This window comes from Megalops cyprinoides, chromosome 3 (assembly GCF_013368585.1).
Source record: "Megalops cyprinoides isolate fMegCyp1 chromosome 3, fMegCyp1.pri, whole genome shotgun sequence".
NCBI lineage: Eukaryota > Metazoa > Chordata > Actinopteri > Elopiformes > Megalopidae > Megalops > Megalops cyprinoides.
In genome coordinates this window covers 8,531,225-8,552,503 of record NC_050585.1, presented here as the reverse complement: position 1 = coordinate 8,552,503, position 21,279 = coordinate 8,531,225, and the positions used below count along the sequence as shown (strand labels likewise).

At 45.8% G+C, this 21,279-nt stretch overlaps 1 protein-coding gene across 6 annotated transcripts in view; it reads left to right on the top strand.

The window, feature by feature from the left end:
* Positions 1–261: 261 nt before the first annotated feature.
* LOC118774340 (seizure protein 6 homolog) overlaps positions 262–21,279 on the top strand; it is a 168,584-nt gene continuing 147,566 nt past the window's right edge. For all 6 annotated transcript variants that reach the window (XR_005004820.1, XM_036523651.1, XM_036523649.1 and 3 more), the window contains exon 1: positions 262–658. Coding sequence is in view for 5 of the 6 variants with exons in the window: in XM_036523651.1 (XP_036379544.1) it covers positions 574–658 (85 nt within the window). In the remaining variant the exon portion in view is untranslated. The remainder of the gene's footprint in view (positions 659–21,279) is intronic.

Sequence of the window (21,279 nt, the reverse complement as noted above, 5' to 3'; positions counted from 1 at the left end):
GATCTCTAGATGCAGTTAAAACCTGTGCGGGTTTGGTTAATGCTTTAAACCCATCATTCAAAAGACGGACCTTAAATTCAATGAAAAATATTTGGTACTAGATTGCTGACGACTGTAATCAATGGTCCCGGCAATCGATAGCTCAAAATTAAACACCGCCAATGTAGTACTTCAGCCATTTAAACGAGGGCAGTATTAGATTATGCACGGCAGCCACAAACTTTCACCGGTACTGAAGTTGTTCCAGTTGCTGACGCTAGGAGCTGTCCGCGGTGCTGAAACGGCAGCGGCGTGCTGTCTTGAAGGCGCTGACAGCACTCGGGGCGAGCAATCCGCTTACTGAGCATCGAAATTAAACATTCTCTGCCTTTCAGGCAATTCCGATTACAAATCTACTCACTGCTCGACTCCCAAAACAAGAAGACCCACCGTGCAGCGTGGGATATTTTTCGGAGGTATCGGGGAGAGGGTGTCAGGCTCGAATCATTTGATTCTTTCTCGTTCTTTTTGTCTGGAAAGTGTTTAATACAGGCACGTATTATTTTGTAAACGGAGGAATCCACTTCAGTAAACATGTGCACGAGAAGAGACTACCGATTGAACGTGTTCCTTATGGTGTTGACGCTTTGCGCGTCAGTGATGCAGATACGTGGGCAAGGTAAGGTCTCTGTTTGTTGTTATATTTCTGATTACAGTACACTGTCCATGTGTATTGGTCCCAGCACGGGATTTACATATAGGATCTCGGCTGTCTTTAAAACACGATTACAATGCCACACAGCGACTGAAAAACACAATGTGCGAGCGTGTTGTGTCGTTATATCTAATCGATTTCTTGGGTTTTGCAGATGGGTCTATTTCAAACGAAGTCCTTTACAGTTAATGATCGTTCATCGGCTTTAAAGCGGGATGAAAATATCCTGTCCTTCTTATAGCCAACCGTTAACGTTTGTAACAGATGGATTCCACTAAGCACGCCTAAGCTCAGAGTAATCGTCAGAACTTGAATGAAGGGAAGTCAGCAACAGTGTAAAAATCTTAGTCACCTTCAAACGATGCATACTGAAATCTTAAAGTTGGTATTAAAATGCGGTATAATTTAATAATATGTATGCGTCTAACATTTACCTCCCCCTTACAAAATGCAGACAGGTGCTGATAACGTAACGTAACGCAACACTTCTCAATAAAACATGAAAACGTCTCAAGTTTCCCATTAGCCCTCTTTGCTCAGTGTGAGCTACTGTGTGTTGTGTTACATGTCCTGACTAAAAATAAGACTTTTAAAAGTTCAACAGGTCTACCCTGTTTGTATCTCTACTACATAAAACCAACAGGAACTGAAAAAGACACTTTTCCCTGACTTTTTCTTACGATTTGGCCTTTTTTCATGTCGTAGATAGAAGAGATATCACAGACATGCTCGACAACCGTAATGTCTCCACATGGGAAGGTATCAGCTTTCCAAAGTCTGCGACATCCCTCGGCGTTGTGATGGAGGCACTAATATCTTTGTATAATCCCGCATTCTGCTTTTTTTCCCATTCGCAACATTGAAAAGGGTATTAATCACTTCTGACGGGTGCTTTGCTATAACTATCTAAAGTGTTGCGTGCGTAGCATACACGCCACTGTACAAAACAATGTTTCCCTTTTCTCTAAAAAGTTGGACGTGGTAAGTTTGTAAGTTTTTGCAACAGTCAATTTTCCAACACACTTGACACTTCTATCATCTTCCAACGTTAGCTTCCCTCGATCCTCACCTGTTATTTGTCTGTTCGATTACAAATACAAATACATGAAAAGCTCGAGCACAGTTAAAAGACGACGTTACATAGATGTACAGCATGTTCATACTGGGTCCCAGTATTTCCACCATCCAGCATGGGAACTATAAATACACATTGTTTATTAGCCAAATAATGTTTAAAGCTCTAACGCAAAACGAAAATATCAAACGAATCTTGCATTAATAACACGTTTGGTTTTACATAAAAATCGCATACAGAGGACTTACTGTATAAACTTATACGAGTGCATTGCTTATATGATGTACTTAACTTTGTTCATTTAGAGATTTCCTACATTATTGTGGTCTGGAGCAAAACAAAGTGGTGCTGAGGTGGAGTGTTTATTTCATTTGGGGCCTCTTCTTAAATATTGTACTCGTTTTAATGGTGTTTTTCCTTCGCGTTTACGCAACACTGGGGCGTGCATAAGACGCGGCTCAGATTGCTCGCAGTCTGAAGCTCCATGTGGCAGACGGTACAGGGTAATGAAGCTTTAATCCTGGTGAATCGCAGAAGATTACTGCTCGAGCTGTTTGACGCAATCGTGCGTTGTATTGCAAAACGAGGTTTCGGCCATATATGTACCCCCAAATTCATTCGTTATACATTTGAGGCCTATTAGGGATTCACGCGGTTTTGTCGTGCTTTTCTCTGGAATGCTAATGTACACATTTGTTTTCCTTCTCACAATGTAATTGCCTACAGTAAACATTACAATTCAACGTTTTTCCCACTACAGCCTGTATCACGCCAACGTCCTCACCTTAGAATTACAATTGATTACCCAGAGTATGCACCATAAATAATTTATTCTCTACGACACCGCTTATTCACATACCGTGCTCTTTTGCGTGTGCTTTACCCTGATCCAAATATTTTTTTTCATGAGGTGAAATTTCCTCAGATTCTGAAAAGGTTGGTTTTGTAGCGCATGTCAGCCTTTAGTATGTCACTGGTTGTCTCTCTGATTATCATTTTGTGAGATAAGCCGTTATCTAAACATTAAAAGAAACAGCAGGCGAGTATTAAAATAGAGAAATAATACTGCGGACGCATTCTCTATGAAAATGGTATGAGAGAAGTACTCACCACTTCACAGTACTTAAAGACACAAAATAAATACCACGCAATGATCGGGATGTTTGCATTGCATGGAGGTTTCAGCGCAAATGCCCTGTGACTTTGTTAAACTGTTAGTATTACCCGTCTGGATAGCAACTCTTGTATTTGCAAATTGAGCATGACACGTAAAAAACGTGTATAGGTATTGCACCGCTAGGTCAATTCGGAAAGGAGAGAAATTTACTCTCAGTGTTAACATGTTCCTGTACAACGCTACTTCATTAACTGAGCGGCTTCCCGGTATAAAAACGTGATGCACGTTGTTATGATGCCAAATGAACTATAAAAACACATTTGGTAAATTCATACTAGGGCGAAGATTAATATCCCATTCCATACGGCCATAACCTCTGGATTTTTAAAGGAAACAAAAAACACTTAGCATATGTTTTTGTTCAGTTAATGTCACAGCCGGTCCACAATCCTAAATACATTCTTCGCAACAATGGGCACGTTATCCTTGTTCATTCATATTATTTATGCTGTTAAAAAATAAAAAAATATGCACTGCCATAATGGCTCCTTCCTTTGCACCTCAAATCGCCTCATTCTGTGGTATACACTATATACTAGTGTTCCACCACAGAGCTACAGAAAAAAACACTATATCAGCCATTAAATTATGGCTCTGTGTGTGTTCCTTTTTAAATCCACAAATAGGAGGCCAATTAAAACAATAACCATCCAACCCCCTGTGAAGCACCATTAGAAATGGCACATAATGCGTATTAAAAAAGAATGTTACCTTTCACATTTTTTTTCATTAGTGCTGTCAGAGCCGTGATTATGCAAGGTCCGTGATAAACAAGGCAAAGAAGACCTTTTTACTTGCTGTGAATGTTTTTCATGCAAACATATTTTCATGTTTCCCAAGCAAAGCACACTGAGCCAGTCTCTTCAATGGTGTGCCTCTCTAATAGGAATGTCATGTTATTTGTTCTTTTTTAATGCTGTGCTGGAGCAACAATGCGCACTTTAAGAAAGCAGTACCACACATTAACATGCTCTCCTTAAATATACAGGATCCTTTGTTTCTTTACTGGGTCAAATTGTTTTACATCCTCTGGGGAGCAATTTAATGTGCTTTCCTAAATGGTAGAATGTACCTCAGGTACAGGGCATTATTTTACAGTGGCTTGACCGTTGACTCCTGGGGCCTACTGGTGTCGTCCTGCCTTGATTTGGCAGCTTGCACCAATATTCCCTGAGCTCCAGTGCTGCACCTTGAAAATCACTTTAGCTAAAGTGCAGATCTGTCAATCGGGGCTGAAGCACCGCAGACAAGGAAAAAGCTGAAGGCGTCACAGATTGATGACATCGTCCCGCTGTTTCAGGAAAAAAAAAAGAGGTGAAGGTCAATAGGCTGATTTACGGTTATGTCCCTCAGCGTCAATGCTGTCTGTATAACGTGTGCAAACTCGTACAGGAGCTGCCCGGCTCTAAAACATTGACATATATATTCTGTTGAAAGTGTGATGCACATTGCTCATTTCTGCAGAGGCTGGAAGAGTTTTGTTGCTCTCCGCAGAGAAAAAAGTGTCAGCACCCCGCTATCACTGATCCTCATAAGATCTAGCAATGCCACAACAGCAGAAATAAGACGGACAGAGACCATCTAGTCACACGGATTGAGAGAGCGCGTCCCCATTGACTCCACGAGAATGATACGACCAGCTTGGTCAGCAACAGCCACACACTTTTGCAGCAGTACTTTAGCTGATTGGTGCTAGTGGTGCCATGAGGCAGCTAAGATTACTGAGCGTCAGGGCAGGGTGACACATTGTTTCCTTTCTGTGGTAGGCAGAGAAAGGAGCACGGACACTCCTTCCCTCTGAAAGTCAGCCTGTTTTTGGTAGTTAATGCCACACCACTTACACCCCGTCCCACTCCATAAGATCAATTGTTTTTCTGCACGCTGGAAGTTCACTCCTTCTTCTGTTTCTTGCTGCATCACTACTGAGTTTGAAGCTGTGGACAGGAGACAGAATGTCTGACCCCTAAGTGATCATGTAGTGGTGGTTTCCTGCTATCTCTACTCACTCAGCATCAGCAGAGGGCAATGAACACCCTTCCGTGTGTACTCACAGACAGCTATGCTAAAATAAATCGCAATCTCAACTGTCCAATTACCTCCTGTCAACAGGGGACACAGACATATCTGCGCTAGCTCTGTGAAATGAGTATGAATCGTATACATTGATGTCTATTACCTTGTCAATATGTGTAAAGTTAATTAACACAGTGGAATTTTACACAGATGCATTTGAAGGAACAAAAGCCACAGATGCCACGAACTGTCAAACAGAAGATCAAATTATGCTGTTCGTGGTGGTTCGGATCTGCTTTACACATTGTATCCTGAGTGGGAATTTGATGAATGAATGCAATAATAAGTGTCTTGTCATCTCCTTTTTTGACGATCCTGAGGTAAAAAGCGTTCAGAAAGTGTTGAGCTGCACCCTTGAGGGAGAAATGCCTGCCTCCTTGGAGCGTTGGGGGTGGGGGGGTGGGCGGGTGGAGGGGAGACGTGCTTCTGCTAGATTGAACACATTGTCAATCGCTTGGTATTGGAATCGATTTTGCCGAGATGAGCATGTGCATTAATCTCGGGACAGAGCCGAAGCATGGCAGCCCGCCTAATTGTGGAAGTCTAATTTCACCTCTCCATTATCGCTGTTTTTCCTCCGTCTCGTTCCTCTGTGCAGCCGTCTGCCCTCAATGTGCCTCATCTGTATGCTTTTCAAATTATTCTGGATCTTTTTATTCCTTCCTGCTGTAGATAAAACCAAGGGCTGAATAATGCACATGGGCAAGTTTTTAGCCTGCACGCACATACACGCATGCATGCACACGTGTATACATAGACAAATACCTTCATCCTCACATCCTAAGGTCATGGCAACATCCCACTGAGGCTATAGTTAGCTCTGTTTTTTTTATGAATTAAAATCAAAAGCCAATGTCTGGCATGTTGAATCTATATAGCTTCTTTTTCTAATACCCTGATGGAGAATGCCAGCTCCTGGGTCTTGTGTCAATTAGTGTCTTCACAGCTTTATACACCCTGCACAGTAAATGTCTTTATGTGGTGCCTCCTTTGTTTCATACGCCCCGTTTCAGCTGTGCAGAATAAATCACATTTAAAGGTTTTCTATCATTTTTAGCAAGCACGTTACATTTTACAGTTCTACATTATCTGAGCCTTTTGAAATATATTGTGGAAGATCTAGAGGATTGTGACAAGAAGAGATATTTTATGTATCTTGCAGCTCATTAAAAAAATTACAAGTGCCCGCTTGGCTGATGGCATTCTCCTTGACACGCTGCTGTTGGTGAGAATGTTTTAGTGAAGATAAAACTGAGAGATTAAAATAATGAGGTTTCCACGGAGACATGTGAAGGAAGAATGGAGGATTATTTTGCGGGGCTCTACGGAGGTGGAGTCCCGAAGGTTGGAGCTGCTCTGGAAAACTGTTATCCATCATTCAGACAAATCAGAATCAATTAGGATCCGCAAGGGACAGTTCTCAATATGTTGCATTACCGAAGAGCAGAACAGAATGACATGGTCAGTGGAGTTTAATCTTCTTGATATCTGTTCTCTAATGCAAAGGGTTACTGATGTGGGGGGTAGATGGGGGGGTATGATGATTACACTCTCAGATTATGAAATGCAATCTAAGCACAGACGGGATGCATCCACCCAGGTCTGTGACCCCACCTGAGACTGTTGTTTCTTAGAGTTTGAAGTAAGTACTGGTTCCCCACTTCTGTTTGGCTTTTAAATTGCAATTAGATTACCTCTTAGCATTCTGCTCTCAGCCCAAGAGCGCAGACATTTATTATATTAGTGTGAATGGGGCCAAAGCTCCTTTTAGTCATTCAAGAGACATTCACAGATTATACACATCATCACAGCGCTCTTGTGATAAGCGACGGCTGCCCCCCCCCCATCTTTTCCAGTGACCGCTGAAAAAAAGCAATTTGCTCTCGTGTGATCTGACGAGCTTTGCTCTGTGGCACAGGGGTGGGGGGTGGGGTGGGGGTGGTGGTGGGGGTGGACCATTCCTTCCAATTAAAATGCGCGCTCTTAAATTGTAACGATCATAGAATGTGGGGGATTGAAAATGTTCGACACCTGTTTTTGGAGTACTGGTGATTAACTTCATCAGGGACTATTCAGGGGCTGCGTGCCATACCTAATTATTTTTAGTTTCCTCCAACTTGTCAATGGTAAATGAGTGTCATTATCTGTGAATGGCCCCCCCTCTCTCCAGGCAGATTCTCTGAATAGGGCTTTTGACACGATCCAGGAAGCGCTGAGAGGGTGCAAGGAAGCCTTAATTTTCCTCTATTCTCTCAATTCAAACGTTTGTGATTTGTGACGAGCTTTTCCCAGTCAACTCTTTGGCTGCTCGTGCCGCCGTGAGTCAGTACAGGTCGGCTGCGTTTTTGTTTTTTAAGTCTCTTGTTGCGCTTGTTCGGATTGAGACCTCCTCGCATGTTTCTTGAGTGGTCCCCCCCCCGACCCCCGCCCCTCCCCCCCGTGGAGATGACTGAATGGGACCTTTGTTTTTTTGCAGCACCTGCTATTCCCAGTATTACGTGCTGGCAAATTGTCAGTATTCTAATCAAGAAGTTGCTTTAAACGGGTACTTTTAAAGTCCTTTCTGTTTCCATTCAGCAGTTTCCCACTACCTAGATTAGGAAACAAGAGTCTCTACGTATTTCTCTTGAAGAACATAAAATGCCATGAAATGCTACAGTCTTACTTGTCCTGGTTATGGGCTGGAGGTTTGAAATTGCCTGGGCTTTTCGATTGATCTTTACCTGGTGGACTGAGCCAAAAGTGCCCTGGTTCTCCTGTGCAGGCAAGGCTAAATGGCCTTAATGACACATTATTAATGTGTGACACTGCATGTATGAATTCGCTCCGCACTAAACCCCACAAGGGTGAAGGGACCGGCTGGAAGTATTTATGTAAAATCAATGGCCAGCATGCACGCCCAGCCGGCCCCCTGAACTCCAGCAGGTGCTTGGCCAATACATTATTCCCATTGTTATCTCTGCTGGGCTGATGCATTTATTCCATGTGGCGTATAAATCGCAGAGCCCATTAGCGCTGCTGACGAAGTGGAGGGGTATGAAATCAAGGATACCGTGTCCTACTCTGGAAGAGAATACGCCGCTCACGGGCAGTGACTTCTGCTCATTTTCTGCTCTGCTGTTTAACTCCTCTGTCATGGTTCAATGTGTTGGGGGTGATGAAGTTGGAGTCATGGCGTAAAGACCCCGCAAGGATGAAAATGCAAGGTGCTAGAATACTGAACACTCCCCGCCCACACATCCCACCCTCACCCCCTCCCCTCCAGAACAGAGTCATGTGACTGTGGTTCCATCGGGAAGCACAGCAGGTACGGTCTCCCAGGCCCACCTCTCTGTCAACCCCGCGGCGGGAGGGACAGAAAACGTTAGCGTCGTGCCCCCTCCCCTTTCACGGATCGCCGGGCAGCGTACACCTGGCTAATTAGGCCTGGCGTCTGCGTCTCAGTGAGGAGGCGCAGGCTCTCCGCAGCGATTAGGCCTCGGACAGCTCCAGCTCTCTTCCCTTCATTCGGCACGCCAGCTCCCATCTAAAAAGCACTTCATCTGGGCGGGAGCGGCGGAGGCCGGAGCGGGCCGGCGAGCAGCGGGGTGGCGCGGGGGGGTAATAACCTGGGCGACGCACTGGCATTCACAGCCTGTTCTGACCCCTGCGCAGCGTGCCCCCCTGTGATTCCTCCTGAAAAGATGTAATTGAATTCTGCGGGGAGGGTAAACATATTTTAAGTAGCCGAGTGAGATAATGAGGCAGTGCTGGGATCGGCACATAGGAGGCCGTCAACAGAGCCGTGCTAAAAGCTGAGAGGGGGGGAGGAGGGGAGGGCTGGGCTGGTGAAAAACGTGCCGTGCCCCCTGCCCCCCCCACCCTCCTACTCCGACCCACGCTGCCCGCCGGGGGCCGCTGGGGACCCCCCCGCTAAACCCGCTGGTTTGTTCCCGCTTGCTGCGCGGAGCGACAGCAGATCAGAGGCTGGCAGGCTGAAAAATAATTGATCACAAAGCCGCGCTCCGTCCGCCCGTGCTGAGGGAGAGGCCATTAGCCTGAGACAGGGCCGCGCGCGCGGGAGGCGGGGCGCGAGCAGTGTCTTTGTGCAGAAAAGGCTCGCCGGTCAGCCCTTGTGCAGAGGAGCGCCGGTACCACGGGCAACCTCCACCCGATGCCCCGCATTTGCATAGGAAGAATAAAGCTTATCGAGCGCACGTGTCATGCCCTGACATCTGACAAATGTTGGCCCGGTCAGTTCAGGTCTGCAAAATGTCATTTGGCTTTGCAGTACAAGAAGCGTTGTATCCGATTGAGGCGTTTATGTGTCTGTGCTAATGGAATGAATAAGCGATGCGATCATGATCTGAGTGCCAATAAGGAGCTCACATGAAACATTCATCAGTCTCGTCTCTAATGAAAGATACTGGAAGAGATTAATAGATCCACTAATTTGCCTTTGGGTCATTTACATTTTGTTTGCGTCTGTAAACAATTTTAAAAGAACGTAGTCAACTGCTCATTTTAAGTGCCATGACTGTGGGAGATAGAGCCCCGTGTTCTTTTTGAAAGATCATGCTGTTAAAAACATTTCACTGTGTATTGACATAATTCTTTCATGGACTGTGTTTAATGAAGAACATGGCTCATTGCTCTGTAATAAAGCAAATGTTTGTGAATACCTCTTAAAAGTTTTCACTCAAATGCTACGACAAACATTGTGTACCTCAAAGGAGAGCAGTGAACATTTTTTTGCCATTATAACTCTATGGACACTCATGCGATTTATTCTTCCAGTTGAACAGACAGCATTTTCCAAACAATAGGCAAGGATAACAGCAAGATTGTTTAACGTTTTCTCCAGAAAACGCTGTCTGCAAATTGGAGTTCATCCCTGAAATGTGTGTGTGTGTGTGTGTGTGTGTGTGTGTGTGTGCACGCGCGCGCCTGTGTGTGTGTGTGTGTGTGTGTGTGCACGCGCGCGCCTGTGTGTGTGCAGTGCCTGTGTGTGCATGTGTGTATGTGTGCACCCTATGCACTCTAGCCTTACATCACACTCAGAGCTTGACAATGGCCATAAAGCTGTTTGGGGGTCTTATAATGGCCTGATTGATGGGGTGTTGGGGGTCTGAGCTGTACATGGCCCGCACTGTATGTTTAAAGGTATTTGAATAATGCTGTGTTCCGTCTCCCAGAGGGCATTGGAGCATGTATAATTTAGAGGTGGTAACACGATGTACTGCCGCATTTAAAATATTGAACATTGTCACTCAGGGCAACGGCGGAGCAGACGAACAAAAGATTGTCTGTTAAGGCGGTCATTAGATCACAGCGGCATGCGGTTTCCCGGCCCCTCCCTCCTGAAGGAACGGCGGCCTTTCTGTTAGCGATGCGAGTGGCTCTTGATTAAAACGGAATCTATCACGTTTTGCATCCGATCACGCCGAAAACCGCTCTTCCTGGCCTGCCCATTGATTGTTATGTGCCGAAATCATCCTTATGATTTTCACGTAATGATCACCACTGCATTCCAAATCATATCTGTTCACTTTGCAGATTTGCATGCAATCAGGTCAAGCCTCCTCGAGAAGTTACTGTAAAAAATAAAGGGTCATAGGCTGAAAAACCCAATGTAAATTATATAGATTTGAGGCACGGAGATTGCTCGTCCTGAGGTAAACTGTACGTGAAGATTTTGCACAGCTCTGCTGTGGGGAGCTTTGGAGTAAATTAAATCAGCAAAGAGCAAAAAGAACCTTCGAATAAATCCCCCTCAAATGCTGCTCGGCCGATTGGGTGCACTGTTGCTGATTCCAAGGACTGCTTTTTTTCCCCTTTCTTGTTTTGCGTTTCATCAAAGGATACAAAAAATCTACAGTGACAGTGGACCTGTATTCAAGGTAAAGTGATCCTTAGGACATTCTGTAGGGCTTGTGCCCGGTAACTCCATTTTTTTTTTTTAAAAAAAAAGCAGGCATCCCGTAGTATATTACCGAAGGCAGAACGGAGGCTTCAGCTCCCCGCTCTGTGGAGCTTGCGGTAATGAACTGACCAAGTGTAGCGCTGGTGTCAGGCAGCTAAGAGCCCCAGACACAGTGGTAATAAAGATGAATAACGCAGATCAGGGGCACGAGCCCTCCCTCTCTCCGGCTCCCGTCGCAAAGATACTCCCCCTGCTTGGCTTTATTTATTTCTATGTAGGGACTGGTGGGGATGCTGGTGAAAGGTCTGAGGAGAGGCAAGAATAACATGGATGTCTCGGCAGGATGCTTAGATATTGCACATCTTTTTCTGTTGCTCGATCTTAACCCCATCAATTTAAATGAAGGGGATTTGCTGGAGTTTTTCAGTACTGACAATGGCGGGTTTAACTGACAGATGGTTTACAACCTCACTGGCTACTGATATTATGAAATGATTCATTAAGCTGAATGCAAGGGATGTACTTCATATCTGTGCCTCCGAATTTGCTGTTTGCCACACATTGAATGCTGTTCAGTAGATGGGACTGTATGATTCTGCAGTTCAGTTGTAGCGGTAAATGTTGAGCATGATGCACTGAACAGTAGTTCCCAAGGTTTTGTTCTCTTTTGTCCCCCGGTGTCTTTCATTGATTTGAATGCCTGTGCTGAATTGGAAAGACAGGCTTTGTCCCTGTCCATGTGAGCATTGCTGAAGGTTTCAGAGCTGAAATTATGTCTATAGGCGAAATGGTAACAAAGAGTGTCCACGTCGTTATTGGAAATATAAATGATTTCTTTCCCCCTTTCCCGTCACATACGGTGCGTAACCTTTCTGTAGACAGGAGAAGCGCTGCGGCAACGTCCCACTGGGCTCTGACTCCCGTCTGTGAATGCAGAAAAATGCCTCTCTGCAGCCCTGGCCCTTTGTCTAAAATGCCACCTAATACCAAAGAAGTGAGGGTTATTCCATACCCGCCCGTCACAATGGCAGCCCCTCAGGATTGGGTGACAGCCGGAGAGAGGGTGTGGTCTGGCTTTCTTTGGGCTTGGTTGTCTCGTGCTTGGTTACTCTGCTTGTCTTTTTAGCCCCCAGTGGCTCCGTGACTTCTGTGAGTGGTTGTTGAACTGGTTATAGCTTGTTTGTCCATGCTCACAATGAGGACCAGCTCCCAGAGGAGTGACCGATTTGTGGGGACCGGTTGTTGATCGGTTCGTGAGTGGAGCCGCGCACACAGTTCTCTCCAGATGGACGCGCCCGGTGCCCTGCCGTGCGGGCTGCAGCTGGTGAGGAACTGAAGGCGAAGGCTCGGTTCTTTGACCTTCAGTAATGTCAGGCAAGCATTTGCACGGGTAGCCGACTCAATGGGACGGGGCAGCAGGTGCCATGACTGATAAACGTTGCAGAGGTGGGGCTGATGGGTCTGGGACGGCCACATCAGACCCTCCTGCTGTTGAGAATGGCTCATTGGCTCTCTGACAGGTGAATCAGATCAAATGGCTCTTTCTATAACAACGGCTGCAACTCTGCATCCAATATACGAGTTTTCCCTCGAAACTGATGGGAAAAAAAAACAATAAAAGCAAACATGTAGATGCAGTTTTCTCCTTGGATCCAGATTAATAAATGGATGGCACGTACAAAACATTTGTAAAGCTGTCCTTTAGTGCTATTTCAAAAGGGATTGTTAAGTGCATACAACAGCAATCATCCAAGTAAGATGTTATGGCTGCAAATAGCACATCTGTTTCCACGCATTCTTCAAGCGCGCTCAGCTCTGAAAATGCAAATACCATTGTGGCTGAACCGCTGTGTCTGTCTGTGTTTGAAGACCGTGTATTTTGAGTGAGGTTTGCGGTTGCATCAGTAAATCATCGCATGAAAGTCTGGGAGTGAAACTGCGCTTTCGCCAACAGCGCTGAATGCCACATTAAAGTTTCCACAGCGTCGCGTTTAATTTACCAGCGGTGGAGAGAATATTCAAATGCCAGTGCCAATCTGAAGCCTTTGGGGGCATTTTCTATTTTCTCTTAACATTTGTGGACGCACGCACGCGTTTGACCGAAACCCTTTGTGTAGCACGGAAGGAACGGTGCCCTCCACAGCGAAAGGTATTGAAATGAAATGATGAAAGGATTACCTAACTTGTTTTTCACTGTGAGTCTTTGTTTTTATGTGAAAGAAATAATCTGCAGCACATAAAATGTATAAGTCTGGCCCTCGGTGTGACAGCATTCCCCTCCCCCAGACCCCCTCCCAGCCCCCCCCCCCCCCCCCCAACTTGGGGTTTGTTTGTTGAAAAGAATGAACAGATCCATTTCATCTCCTATTTTCCACTTGCTGTAGCAAGCCGAGTCCAAATTCCCCGGGGGACAGCGCTGATTACATTCACCGTGTGACAGCTCCATGTAACCTCAGGGTTTTGCCTGCCTCTCTCTCGGGCTGCCTCTCCTTCTCATCTGCAATAGCGTAAGTCTGCAGGACATACCTCTTCCATGCTGGAGACGTGCAGGCGAACATGTGCATCCCCTGCACAGTGATTTCCAAGCAGAGAACGCCAGCATGTGCAGTCTCTCCCTGTCAATCAAGGGCTGGCACACCAACGTGGCTTGTTCTGTAGATGAGAACCCCCCCCCCAATCCTCCTCGTACCAACTGCTGAGGGATCACGGGAAAGCCCCTGCCCTGGGTGGTGGTTTTCCGCAGCCCCTGAGTCCCTGGTACTTGGAGGGGCGGTTGGCGAACCAGGCGACATGGTGACAAATCGTCGCGTCTTGTAGAGCAGACCACAGCTGTGCGATGGCCCCCTGGCGAGAGAGACAGGCGGATGATGGATTTCAAGTCACAGCTGAGGCTGAATGGAGGATGGGAGGGTGGGGGGGTGGCCCTCCTCCTGTCGCACACCTAAGTCCTACTGCACGAGTCAGGTCCAGAGTTAATGTCCCGTGCCTCCCACAGTTAAGTTGGAATGAACAGAGGAAACACCTTTGCATCAATTAATTTAAGGATGGCTTTAATGAAATTTTTCAAAAGCATATTTTTTCAATGGTCTTCGACATGCGGAACATCAATATCTGGGAATCTTTATGCTTTGGGAGGCCTGGCTGTACTTTTGCTATTCATGTAGATCGGTGCTTGAGGCTTTGCAAGGTTACTAATCCAAGGTGAAGGTTAGTAAAACTCTGTAATTATTCTGTCCAAAGAAGGTTCAAAATAAAAAAAAATGTTTGGCTGTAGATTACTTACTGTGTTATTCATTTTTTTAATGGAAGAACCCTATTTGCATAGATATACCTGATTATATCGTAAATGGAGTGTATTATTTTTTTCAATTGCATAAAAACATGATAATGGACGAGGGCAAATTAGAGGGTCATATTTGTACGCTTTTCCTTTATTTGGCCAGGAACACTTTTCTAATAAAAAATGCAAAACCAAAACACGCAGAACAAAACAATAAACAGATCAACTAAATAAAATAAAGATTTTAAAAAATCAGAGATAGCTTTTCATTATCCTCTCACAGCTAATGGAGTTCCTCCTGTCACACTGTCCTTTTCATTCTGGCCCTCTGGTTTCCTTAAATGCTGCTCAGCATCTCTTCTTCACAATGGCAGCATCATGAAACAGCTGCAAATACATTACAGCGTGAACATCCCCATGTGGATAGCCCGCTGAACAGTTTGATGGACATTGCTAATGTTTTTGCTTAGCCTTTCTCCCCTGCGCTTTCAGTGTTAGTACAGTGTTAACACATTGTGGAAAAAGCACATCAAGATGACCAGTTACATTACATTATGTTATGTTACATTGTTGCCCACGAAATTGTGTTCTGCACCCCTGCATATATCTTTATCAATATATATGTTTTTAAAATTGATATTTTATACCACATTAACCACCTCCCCTCCCCCGCATCTTGAACAGTGCAACATGACCAAACTGCTTACCCCCCGCCATGGGGACCCAGCCCGCACTGCCAGGTGTACAGGTAATGCGTCTGGGCTGCTGATGCACTTATTTTTCCCAGCAGTCTCTCACGGATAGGAGCGGGAGGAAGCACAGGGGGTGCCGCTCTGGAGGATGTATTTGTTTTAGTGTTTTTGAATCGTCCTTGAGGCGTTGTGCCTGAGGGATTTATTTAACTTCAGAGAGGTTTTTTAAGTCTCCACAGTCACCACAAAAAATACTTTTATAAATATAATTTTGGAAATTGTCTGTGGTGGTAATATGATGTGTGCATGTGTACACACACATGCGCGTGCACACACACACACAAACACACACACGCACACAGAGGTACATGCAAACTGAATGGACCATCAATAATTCAGAGTGCAGCTTCTAAACAAAGGGAGGTTACTTGTGTAAAGTCATTAATTGTGGACCTTTCAAGTAATCCTTTGAAATATTCTTTGGTGCTGATTTTAATCATTACCATCATTACTTGCATTGTAGGTGCTCTTATCTCTGATAACGTGCAAGGCTTACCAATTAGAAATACAATTTCACACCTTTAACCTATCCTATACTGTATATATAGTTAAATATAGAACCGTTCCACCTTAGACCATCAGGTTTAGTGTCCTCCCCATTTCACAGCATGTGATTCATGCTGACAATATCCACTGTAACTTTTTGAGAACACTTCACAAACCACAAGTTGACAGCTGACTTTTGTGTTTCAGTTGACAGTTGAGCTTTTATACATCTGTATATATCTTCGAGGTCCCCCCCCCAAAAAAAACTGTATCAGCAAACACAGTCTGTAGATGCTGTCTGAAATGTGTAACAGAAGGAGAACACATGCTGTGGAAAGTTCTGGGCTGCAAGCTCCCAGCAGAGTGCACCAGGCTCCCCAGTATACTGTGCCTGATGCTCAAAATATTCCAGCCCTGTGTCTCCATGTTGGTGAAAAGTGTATCTTGTCACATCAGGAGAGGCTTTGGTGCCCCCCCCACCCCCCCCCAGACGCAAGGGGAACAGATTGATGGTGTCTCGCTCGCTGAGGAAATATTACGCTTTCCTGAAGTGCCATTTAAATTGTGTCTGCCGCACCGCCGCTCCTGCGGGAGGGGGGGGGGGACAGGAAGGGACAATCATCATGCAGCCAGCCCCGCCGCGTCCCTGCCGGAGCCGTACGGCCTTGAGGAAGTCACGCTCAGAGAATTCCACAATCACACCACCGGGCTATTTGCGCCTCAGCAATTTTGCTCGGCAAAAAAAAAAAAAAAAAAAAAAGGCGGAGGACGTTTGATATGATAATGGCCCTGGGAATGGTGCGCAGCGTGATCGATGTGTTTTGACACCGGTAAAACATGTCTGATTTCGATTAAAGCGCTTCTTCCAGCACGTCTCATCTGGCATGTTCCTTCTGGAGCCGCTCGCGTTCAAATCCGCCTCTGGCTCATTTCAGTCTGATCGTGTGGGGAAAGGAAAGGTGCAGAGCTTGCTGTATTGTCCTGACTTGGTGGACAGTAAGACGTCTGCACCAATCAAACGCAAAGCCTGAGAGTAATAAGGGGGGTGGAGCTATGAACTGGTCACCTTTTGGAAATCAGGGGGCTGAGCAGTTCAGCTCACAAGGAAATTGCCCAGCTGCTTGCTGTGGCTCTCCGGCTAGCCCCAGTGCAACCTCTATTAAGCATAGTGTCCGTTACCGAGTGGCGGCCATGGACACAGGCTGACCCTGGAGGAATGTAATCGGCCCGGCGGCCACCCTGAGGGTCACTGTAGCTGAGCTGCCTCTTGCTGCAGAGCGCAGAGACGCGTCACAGTTTGTCTCCTTGAGCTCTGAGTTAGGCCACAACATACTCCATTTCAACCACACTACAGTTCAAAAGAGCGTCCTGCTCTGGCATGAAGAAAGACTCACACACTGCAAGTGGTGTGTGAGGAAGGCATGTCACAGATGCCAGCTGTTAATGAATTCAGCTTTGGTTGTGTTTTGTGCCCACAAGTTATTCCTAGGTTCTAACTCTGAGTTGACAGGCAACATTATTTGAAACTTCAAGTTGTGAGCTAATGCTTAGCGGCAAGTGACGTAAACAACACTACAATGCTGAAAAGTAAGTATCTGCTATATTTTGCCCGAACGGAAGGAAAACTGCAACAAAAGGAAAGAAGATGGAGCTTGAGTCAAGGCCTGAGTTCAAACTGGACTCATTTAAAGGGAAACAAATTCACAATTCTGATTCAGTTTAGACCTGGAAAGCTCTGCTTTGCCATTGGTCAGTACTGAGTGAGAAAGCAAAGAAGTTCCCAGTGTAATCCTGAGTCAGGATGTTTAGATAAGGTAGCCTGTATAAGACAAGGTCGGATATGATGGTACGCTTGGAAAAAACAAGCTGAGCAAACAAGAGAACTTGGGTAGGAACATCCAGCAACAGCACTTAAGGCCTACTCTTAACACACTTCCAATGCCTGGTTGGGCAACTCTGGGGAAAAAAACCCTCTCATTGTATTTAAATATTTTATACCTCCCTCGGTCAACGTCTAAAGCATGCTCGTTCACAGCGTGCTTTCACCTGTAATTTGGCCTCAAGTCTCCATAAAAGCAGAAGGCAAAGAAAAGGTATAAGGCCAAGCACCATTCAAACCCATCAGCAGTCGCCAGCAAATGTATGCCTTTGTAGTGAGGTGTGTGTGTTGCGCCGTGGCTTTCAGGCTAATGGCCACAATCCTTCCATTTCCGCTCTGTAGAGATGGGAACAAGGCTTTTTTATTGCTTACATCCAAAAACATGATCGTTAAACTCTTGGGTACTTTGAGATAATGTTGGTTTAAAATTGCCAAAAGAGAAGAAAATGGACTCTCTTCTGTGTGCAACGTTCACTGGAGATCCCACGGTACTTGTCAAAAAAGCAGGGGTGCTTGCTCCAATGGCCCGGCCAGCTTCCTGGCCTGGCTCTCTCAGGCTGCGCACCTAATCATCTCCCGTACAGTCGTTTATTTATGCGAAGCCACGCATTCCTTACCCACCTCCACTGCCGAGGTCATCGCCGTAAATGCAAAATAAATTCTCGTTTGATCTTACTGCCTGAATAAATGCCAAATAAATGAAAATAAATAAATTATTATCAGAGCAGCGACACATAGTGAATCAAAATTTTAAGAAGGTAGTCTCAAGTTCGGCTGTGAGTCGGTGTGTTTTATGCTTTTATTCATTTATCTCGTACATTTCCAATTTGTGTTTGCACACAATTCACAGAGAATATTGTTTTTTTTTTCCACAGTCTTTTGTTATCTGCTTCTCGCATTGGCCTGTGTGTGTGTATGTGTGTGTACTGGTAAATAGATTATGTCCATGGAAAATGCCTCAAATAAACCAGGATTTATATTATTTCTGCCAGAGAAAGGGGGAATAGATGTTTGAAGTATTGAAAGTCTATTTATTTTAGGCTGGATTTTTCATAGTCTTTCAAGATAGCCACACTTACACAGTTTGTTGACGTGCAAGCTGAAATCAAAGACATGATGGAAACAAGAAATGAAACTAACTGCACACGCAAAATAGTCCACTCTTTCAGTTGTTTGATTATGCATTTGCATTGCAGCAAATTTAATGTCTATCCCTGGATTCAGTGAATACATCTTAATGGCTGCCTCTCAATAATTCTTTGATACAAAGAAAAAACCCTCCACAAATGAAACCAGTATGGTACTACAAGTGACTTTTACCTTTCAGATTGCATTGGTGGTGCTGATTGAATGGAGGGGTCTCATTTTTATAATAGGGTGCCAGTTTTTTTTTGGGGGGGGGGGCGGGTGGGGTGTTATTGAATAGCACCTTTTCTTAAATCAACTCACCAGTATCTATTGAATCTAGGGGATAGTCCTCTCAAGGGTGGATTTTCATGCAACAAATTGCTTACCAGAAAAGCTCTTTATATATCAGAAGGCCAGACAAAATAAGAATACCGAAGCAGCAGACTTCACACGGCACCGACAGGGGTATAAAATCTCTAATGAGATTACAGCATTGCCAGTCTGTCCTGAATTTTCATGGCAGAAATAATGTCTCGCTACCCCAGGGTTGGCGGATTTTAATCAATCCCAGAGAGGCCAAGGGCAGTGTTGCTGGAAAGACTGTGAGTCCCGCTCCCACAAGGAGAGGGAGATGTACGTGGCTGAATTGTTTTGCAGCTGTGTGAATTTCATCTTCAGATAGCTGCCCTGCTCTCTGTTGCTAGCATTGAGAATGAGGGTTCTGGTTTCCTGCTGCACACACACAAGTGGAAGAGGAATATCACAATGCAAATCCCGTTGACCAAAGAGACCTTTCTCACGCAGCGATGATGAGCTCCTATTGGATTTAATTTACCTTAATCGAGGGGGAAAAAATAGACTGTGCTTTGTGTTAGAGGCACTTGGAAACCTATTGGGGGATATTAACAATACGCTGAGCCTGGGCTGTGTAATGGTTATATCCAGCTAATGAACCACCCCTTCCCCTCCAGCGATTTCCGTCACTCATATGGCCGATGTAATCCAACCGGCGTACGACGCCGTGTGCGCGGCGGGTGCCGGGTGCCGAGCTGTTTACCTTTGCAGTTTTGCGAGTTGATTGGCCCGAAACAGGGCCGCGCTGGAAGAGCGCCGCTGTTGCTACGGGAGCACGTGCCTCCGCCTTCCCCTCCAAGACGGCTAACTGAGTTTGACAAAGCTGTTCAGCTGGAATGCTGCAGGGCGGCTGCCTGGCCCGACACCAGGATCCTCTCGTTTTGCCTGGATGCCGAGGCGTACGAGAGGAGACCCAGCTGTAGTGGCGTTCGGCAGGTGAGGCAGCCTTCCCTTTGCTCTCGAGGCTCACCGAAGGCGAAAACCTGCCTAAAAAAAATCCTTCCTCTGAGCCTACGGCCTTCACCTGTTTTCACCTTCGTAAACGAAAGGATTTTTTTTCCCGGAATTTCCCTTAAGCTTATCCTGCCTCTAAAGCTCTTAGAGGTCATTTTGCATGGCTCCCTCTTGTTTTTTAATGTCTTTTGTGTTGCCCTCTGCAAAAAAAAAAAAAAAAAAAAATCAAGTGTCAGTTTCTTGAAATGATTGATTTTATTCCATCCCCTGAAGCCAGTGGCCATGGGGAGTTTCTCACCCATCAAGAGCATACTTCCCCACCTCCCCAAACCTCACCCCGTCTGCTCTCCTCCTCCCCCTCCCCCGCCCCTTTGCTCATGGGCAATGTGCTGCATGTGGTTCTGGCTGTTTTAAAATGGCATTACCTGGGCCTTGCTCCCTGACCGTCTGCTAGGCCTCCAAATCTCTAAAGCCCTGGCAGTATTGCTGTTCTGCTGGAGGTTCCACTACTTTTTTGGGAGAGGATTACCAGAGTTTGTGGCTGTTGGTGGCTGGGGAGGGGGGAGGGGGGGTGATTCCACAGTAGAGCCTATGTGAGCGTGGCCTTGCCCATCTATCTGTCGCACCCCCTTCATTGTGGGGATTATGGGTTCTTTTATGTGTTGAGGCAGAAGGGCTGATCACTATCTGTGTACTTACAGTTCACAGGTCACATTTCCTCCCAAGCAGTTCAGTTTTTACCCCTTTATCCCGGTGTTTGTGAGGATGTGCACAGCACTGGCAGTGCAGAGTGTGTTTTGAGACAGGCGACTGGGTGGGTCTGGGGAGGCCCCCTGGTCCCTTTAGGATCCATCACCGTGTGGCTTTTGAAGACTCGCTGCTGGCGAAAAAGGGTGGATTAGCGCCCCGGCTGTTACAACGGGTGCAGTTTATCCCCATCTTGAATGTGATCCAGGAGACTTTGCTGCCTCTCTGTGTGTGGATGCGGTGTGCCTCTCCACCCACACCCCGATGCAGCCCTCGTCTCGACCGAGCTCCGATGGGTCACAGTGTCCTCTGTGCCTGTGCAGCGACAGTCCAAAATGGTGTCATCTTGGGCGATCAAGTCGACACATTGTTTTTCTGTTTTCTCTCTTGGGCTGTTGGAGGCTGCTGAGATGCTATTATTTTAGAACAGTGGTCTTGAAATAAATCAGCATGTGTATGTTGCTCGCCGTTATCGCGGGGGATTTCTCTGTGAATTCCTATCCTCGGCACCACACCAGTGCAACAGGAAAACAGGCATACACATATCGGTCAGTAAAACAGTGATGAATGGACGATGTATCAAGGAGAGTGAGGCACTGTGTGACATCCTAAGATAGACAATATGTAATCTGCTATTAGGAGGCGGGGGTTAAATAGAGGTCATACGCAGTCTGATATTAGGGGGCGGGGTTTGAATGAGGGTGATCTACAGCCTGCTGTTTGGAGGTGGAGACTGAATAGAAGTGATAGTCTGCTGTTTAGAAGTGGAGTATCAGAT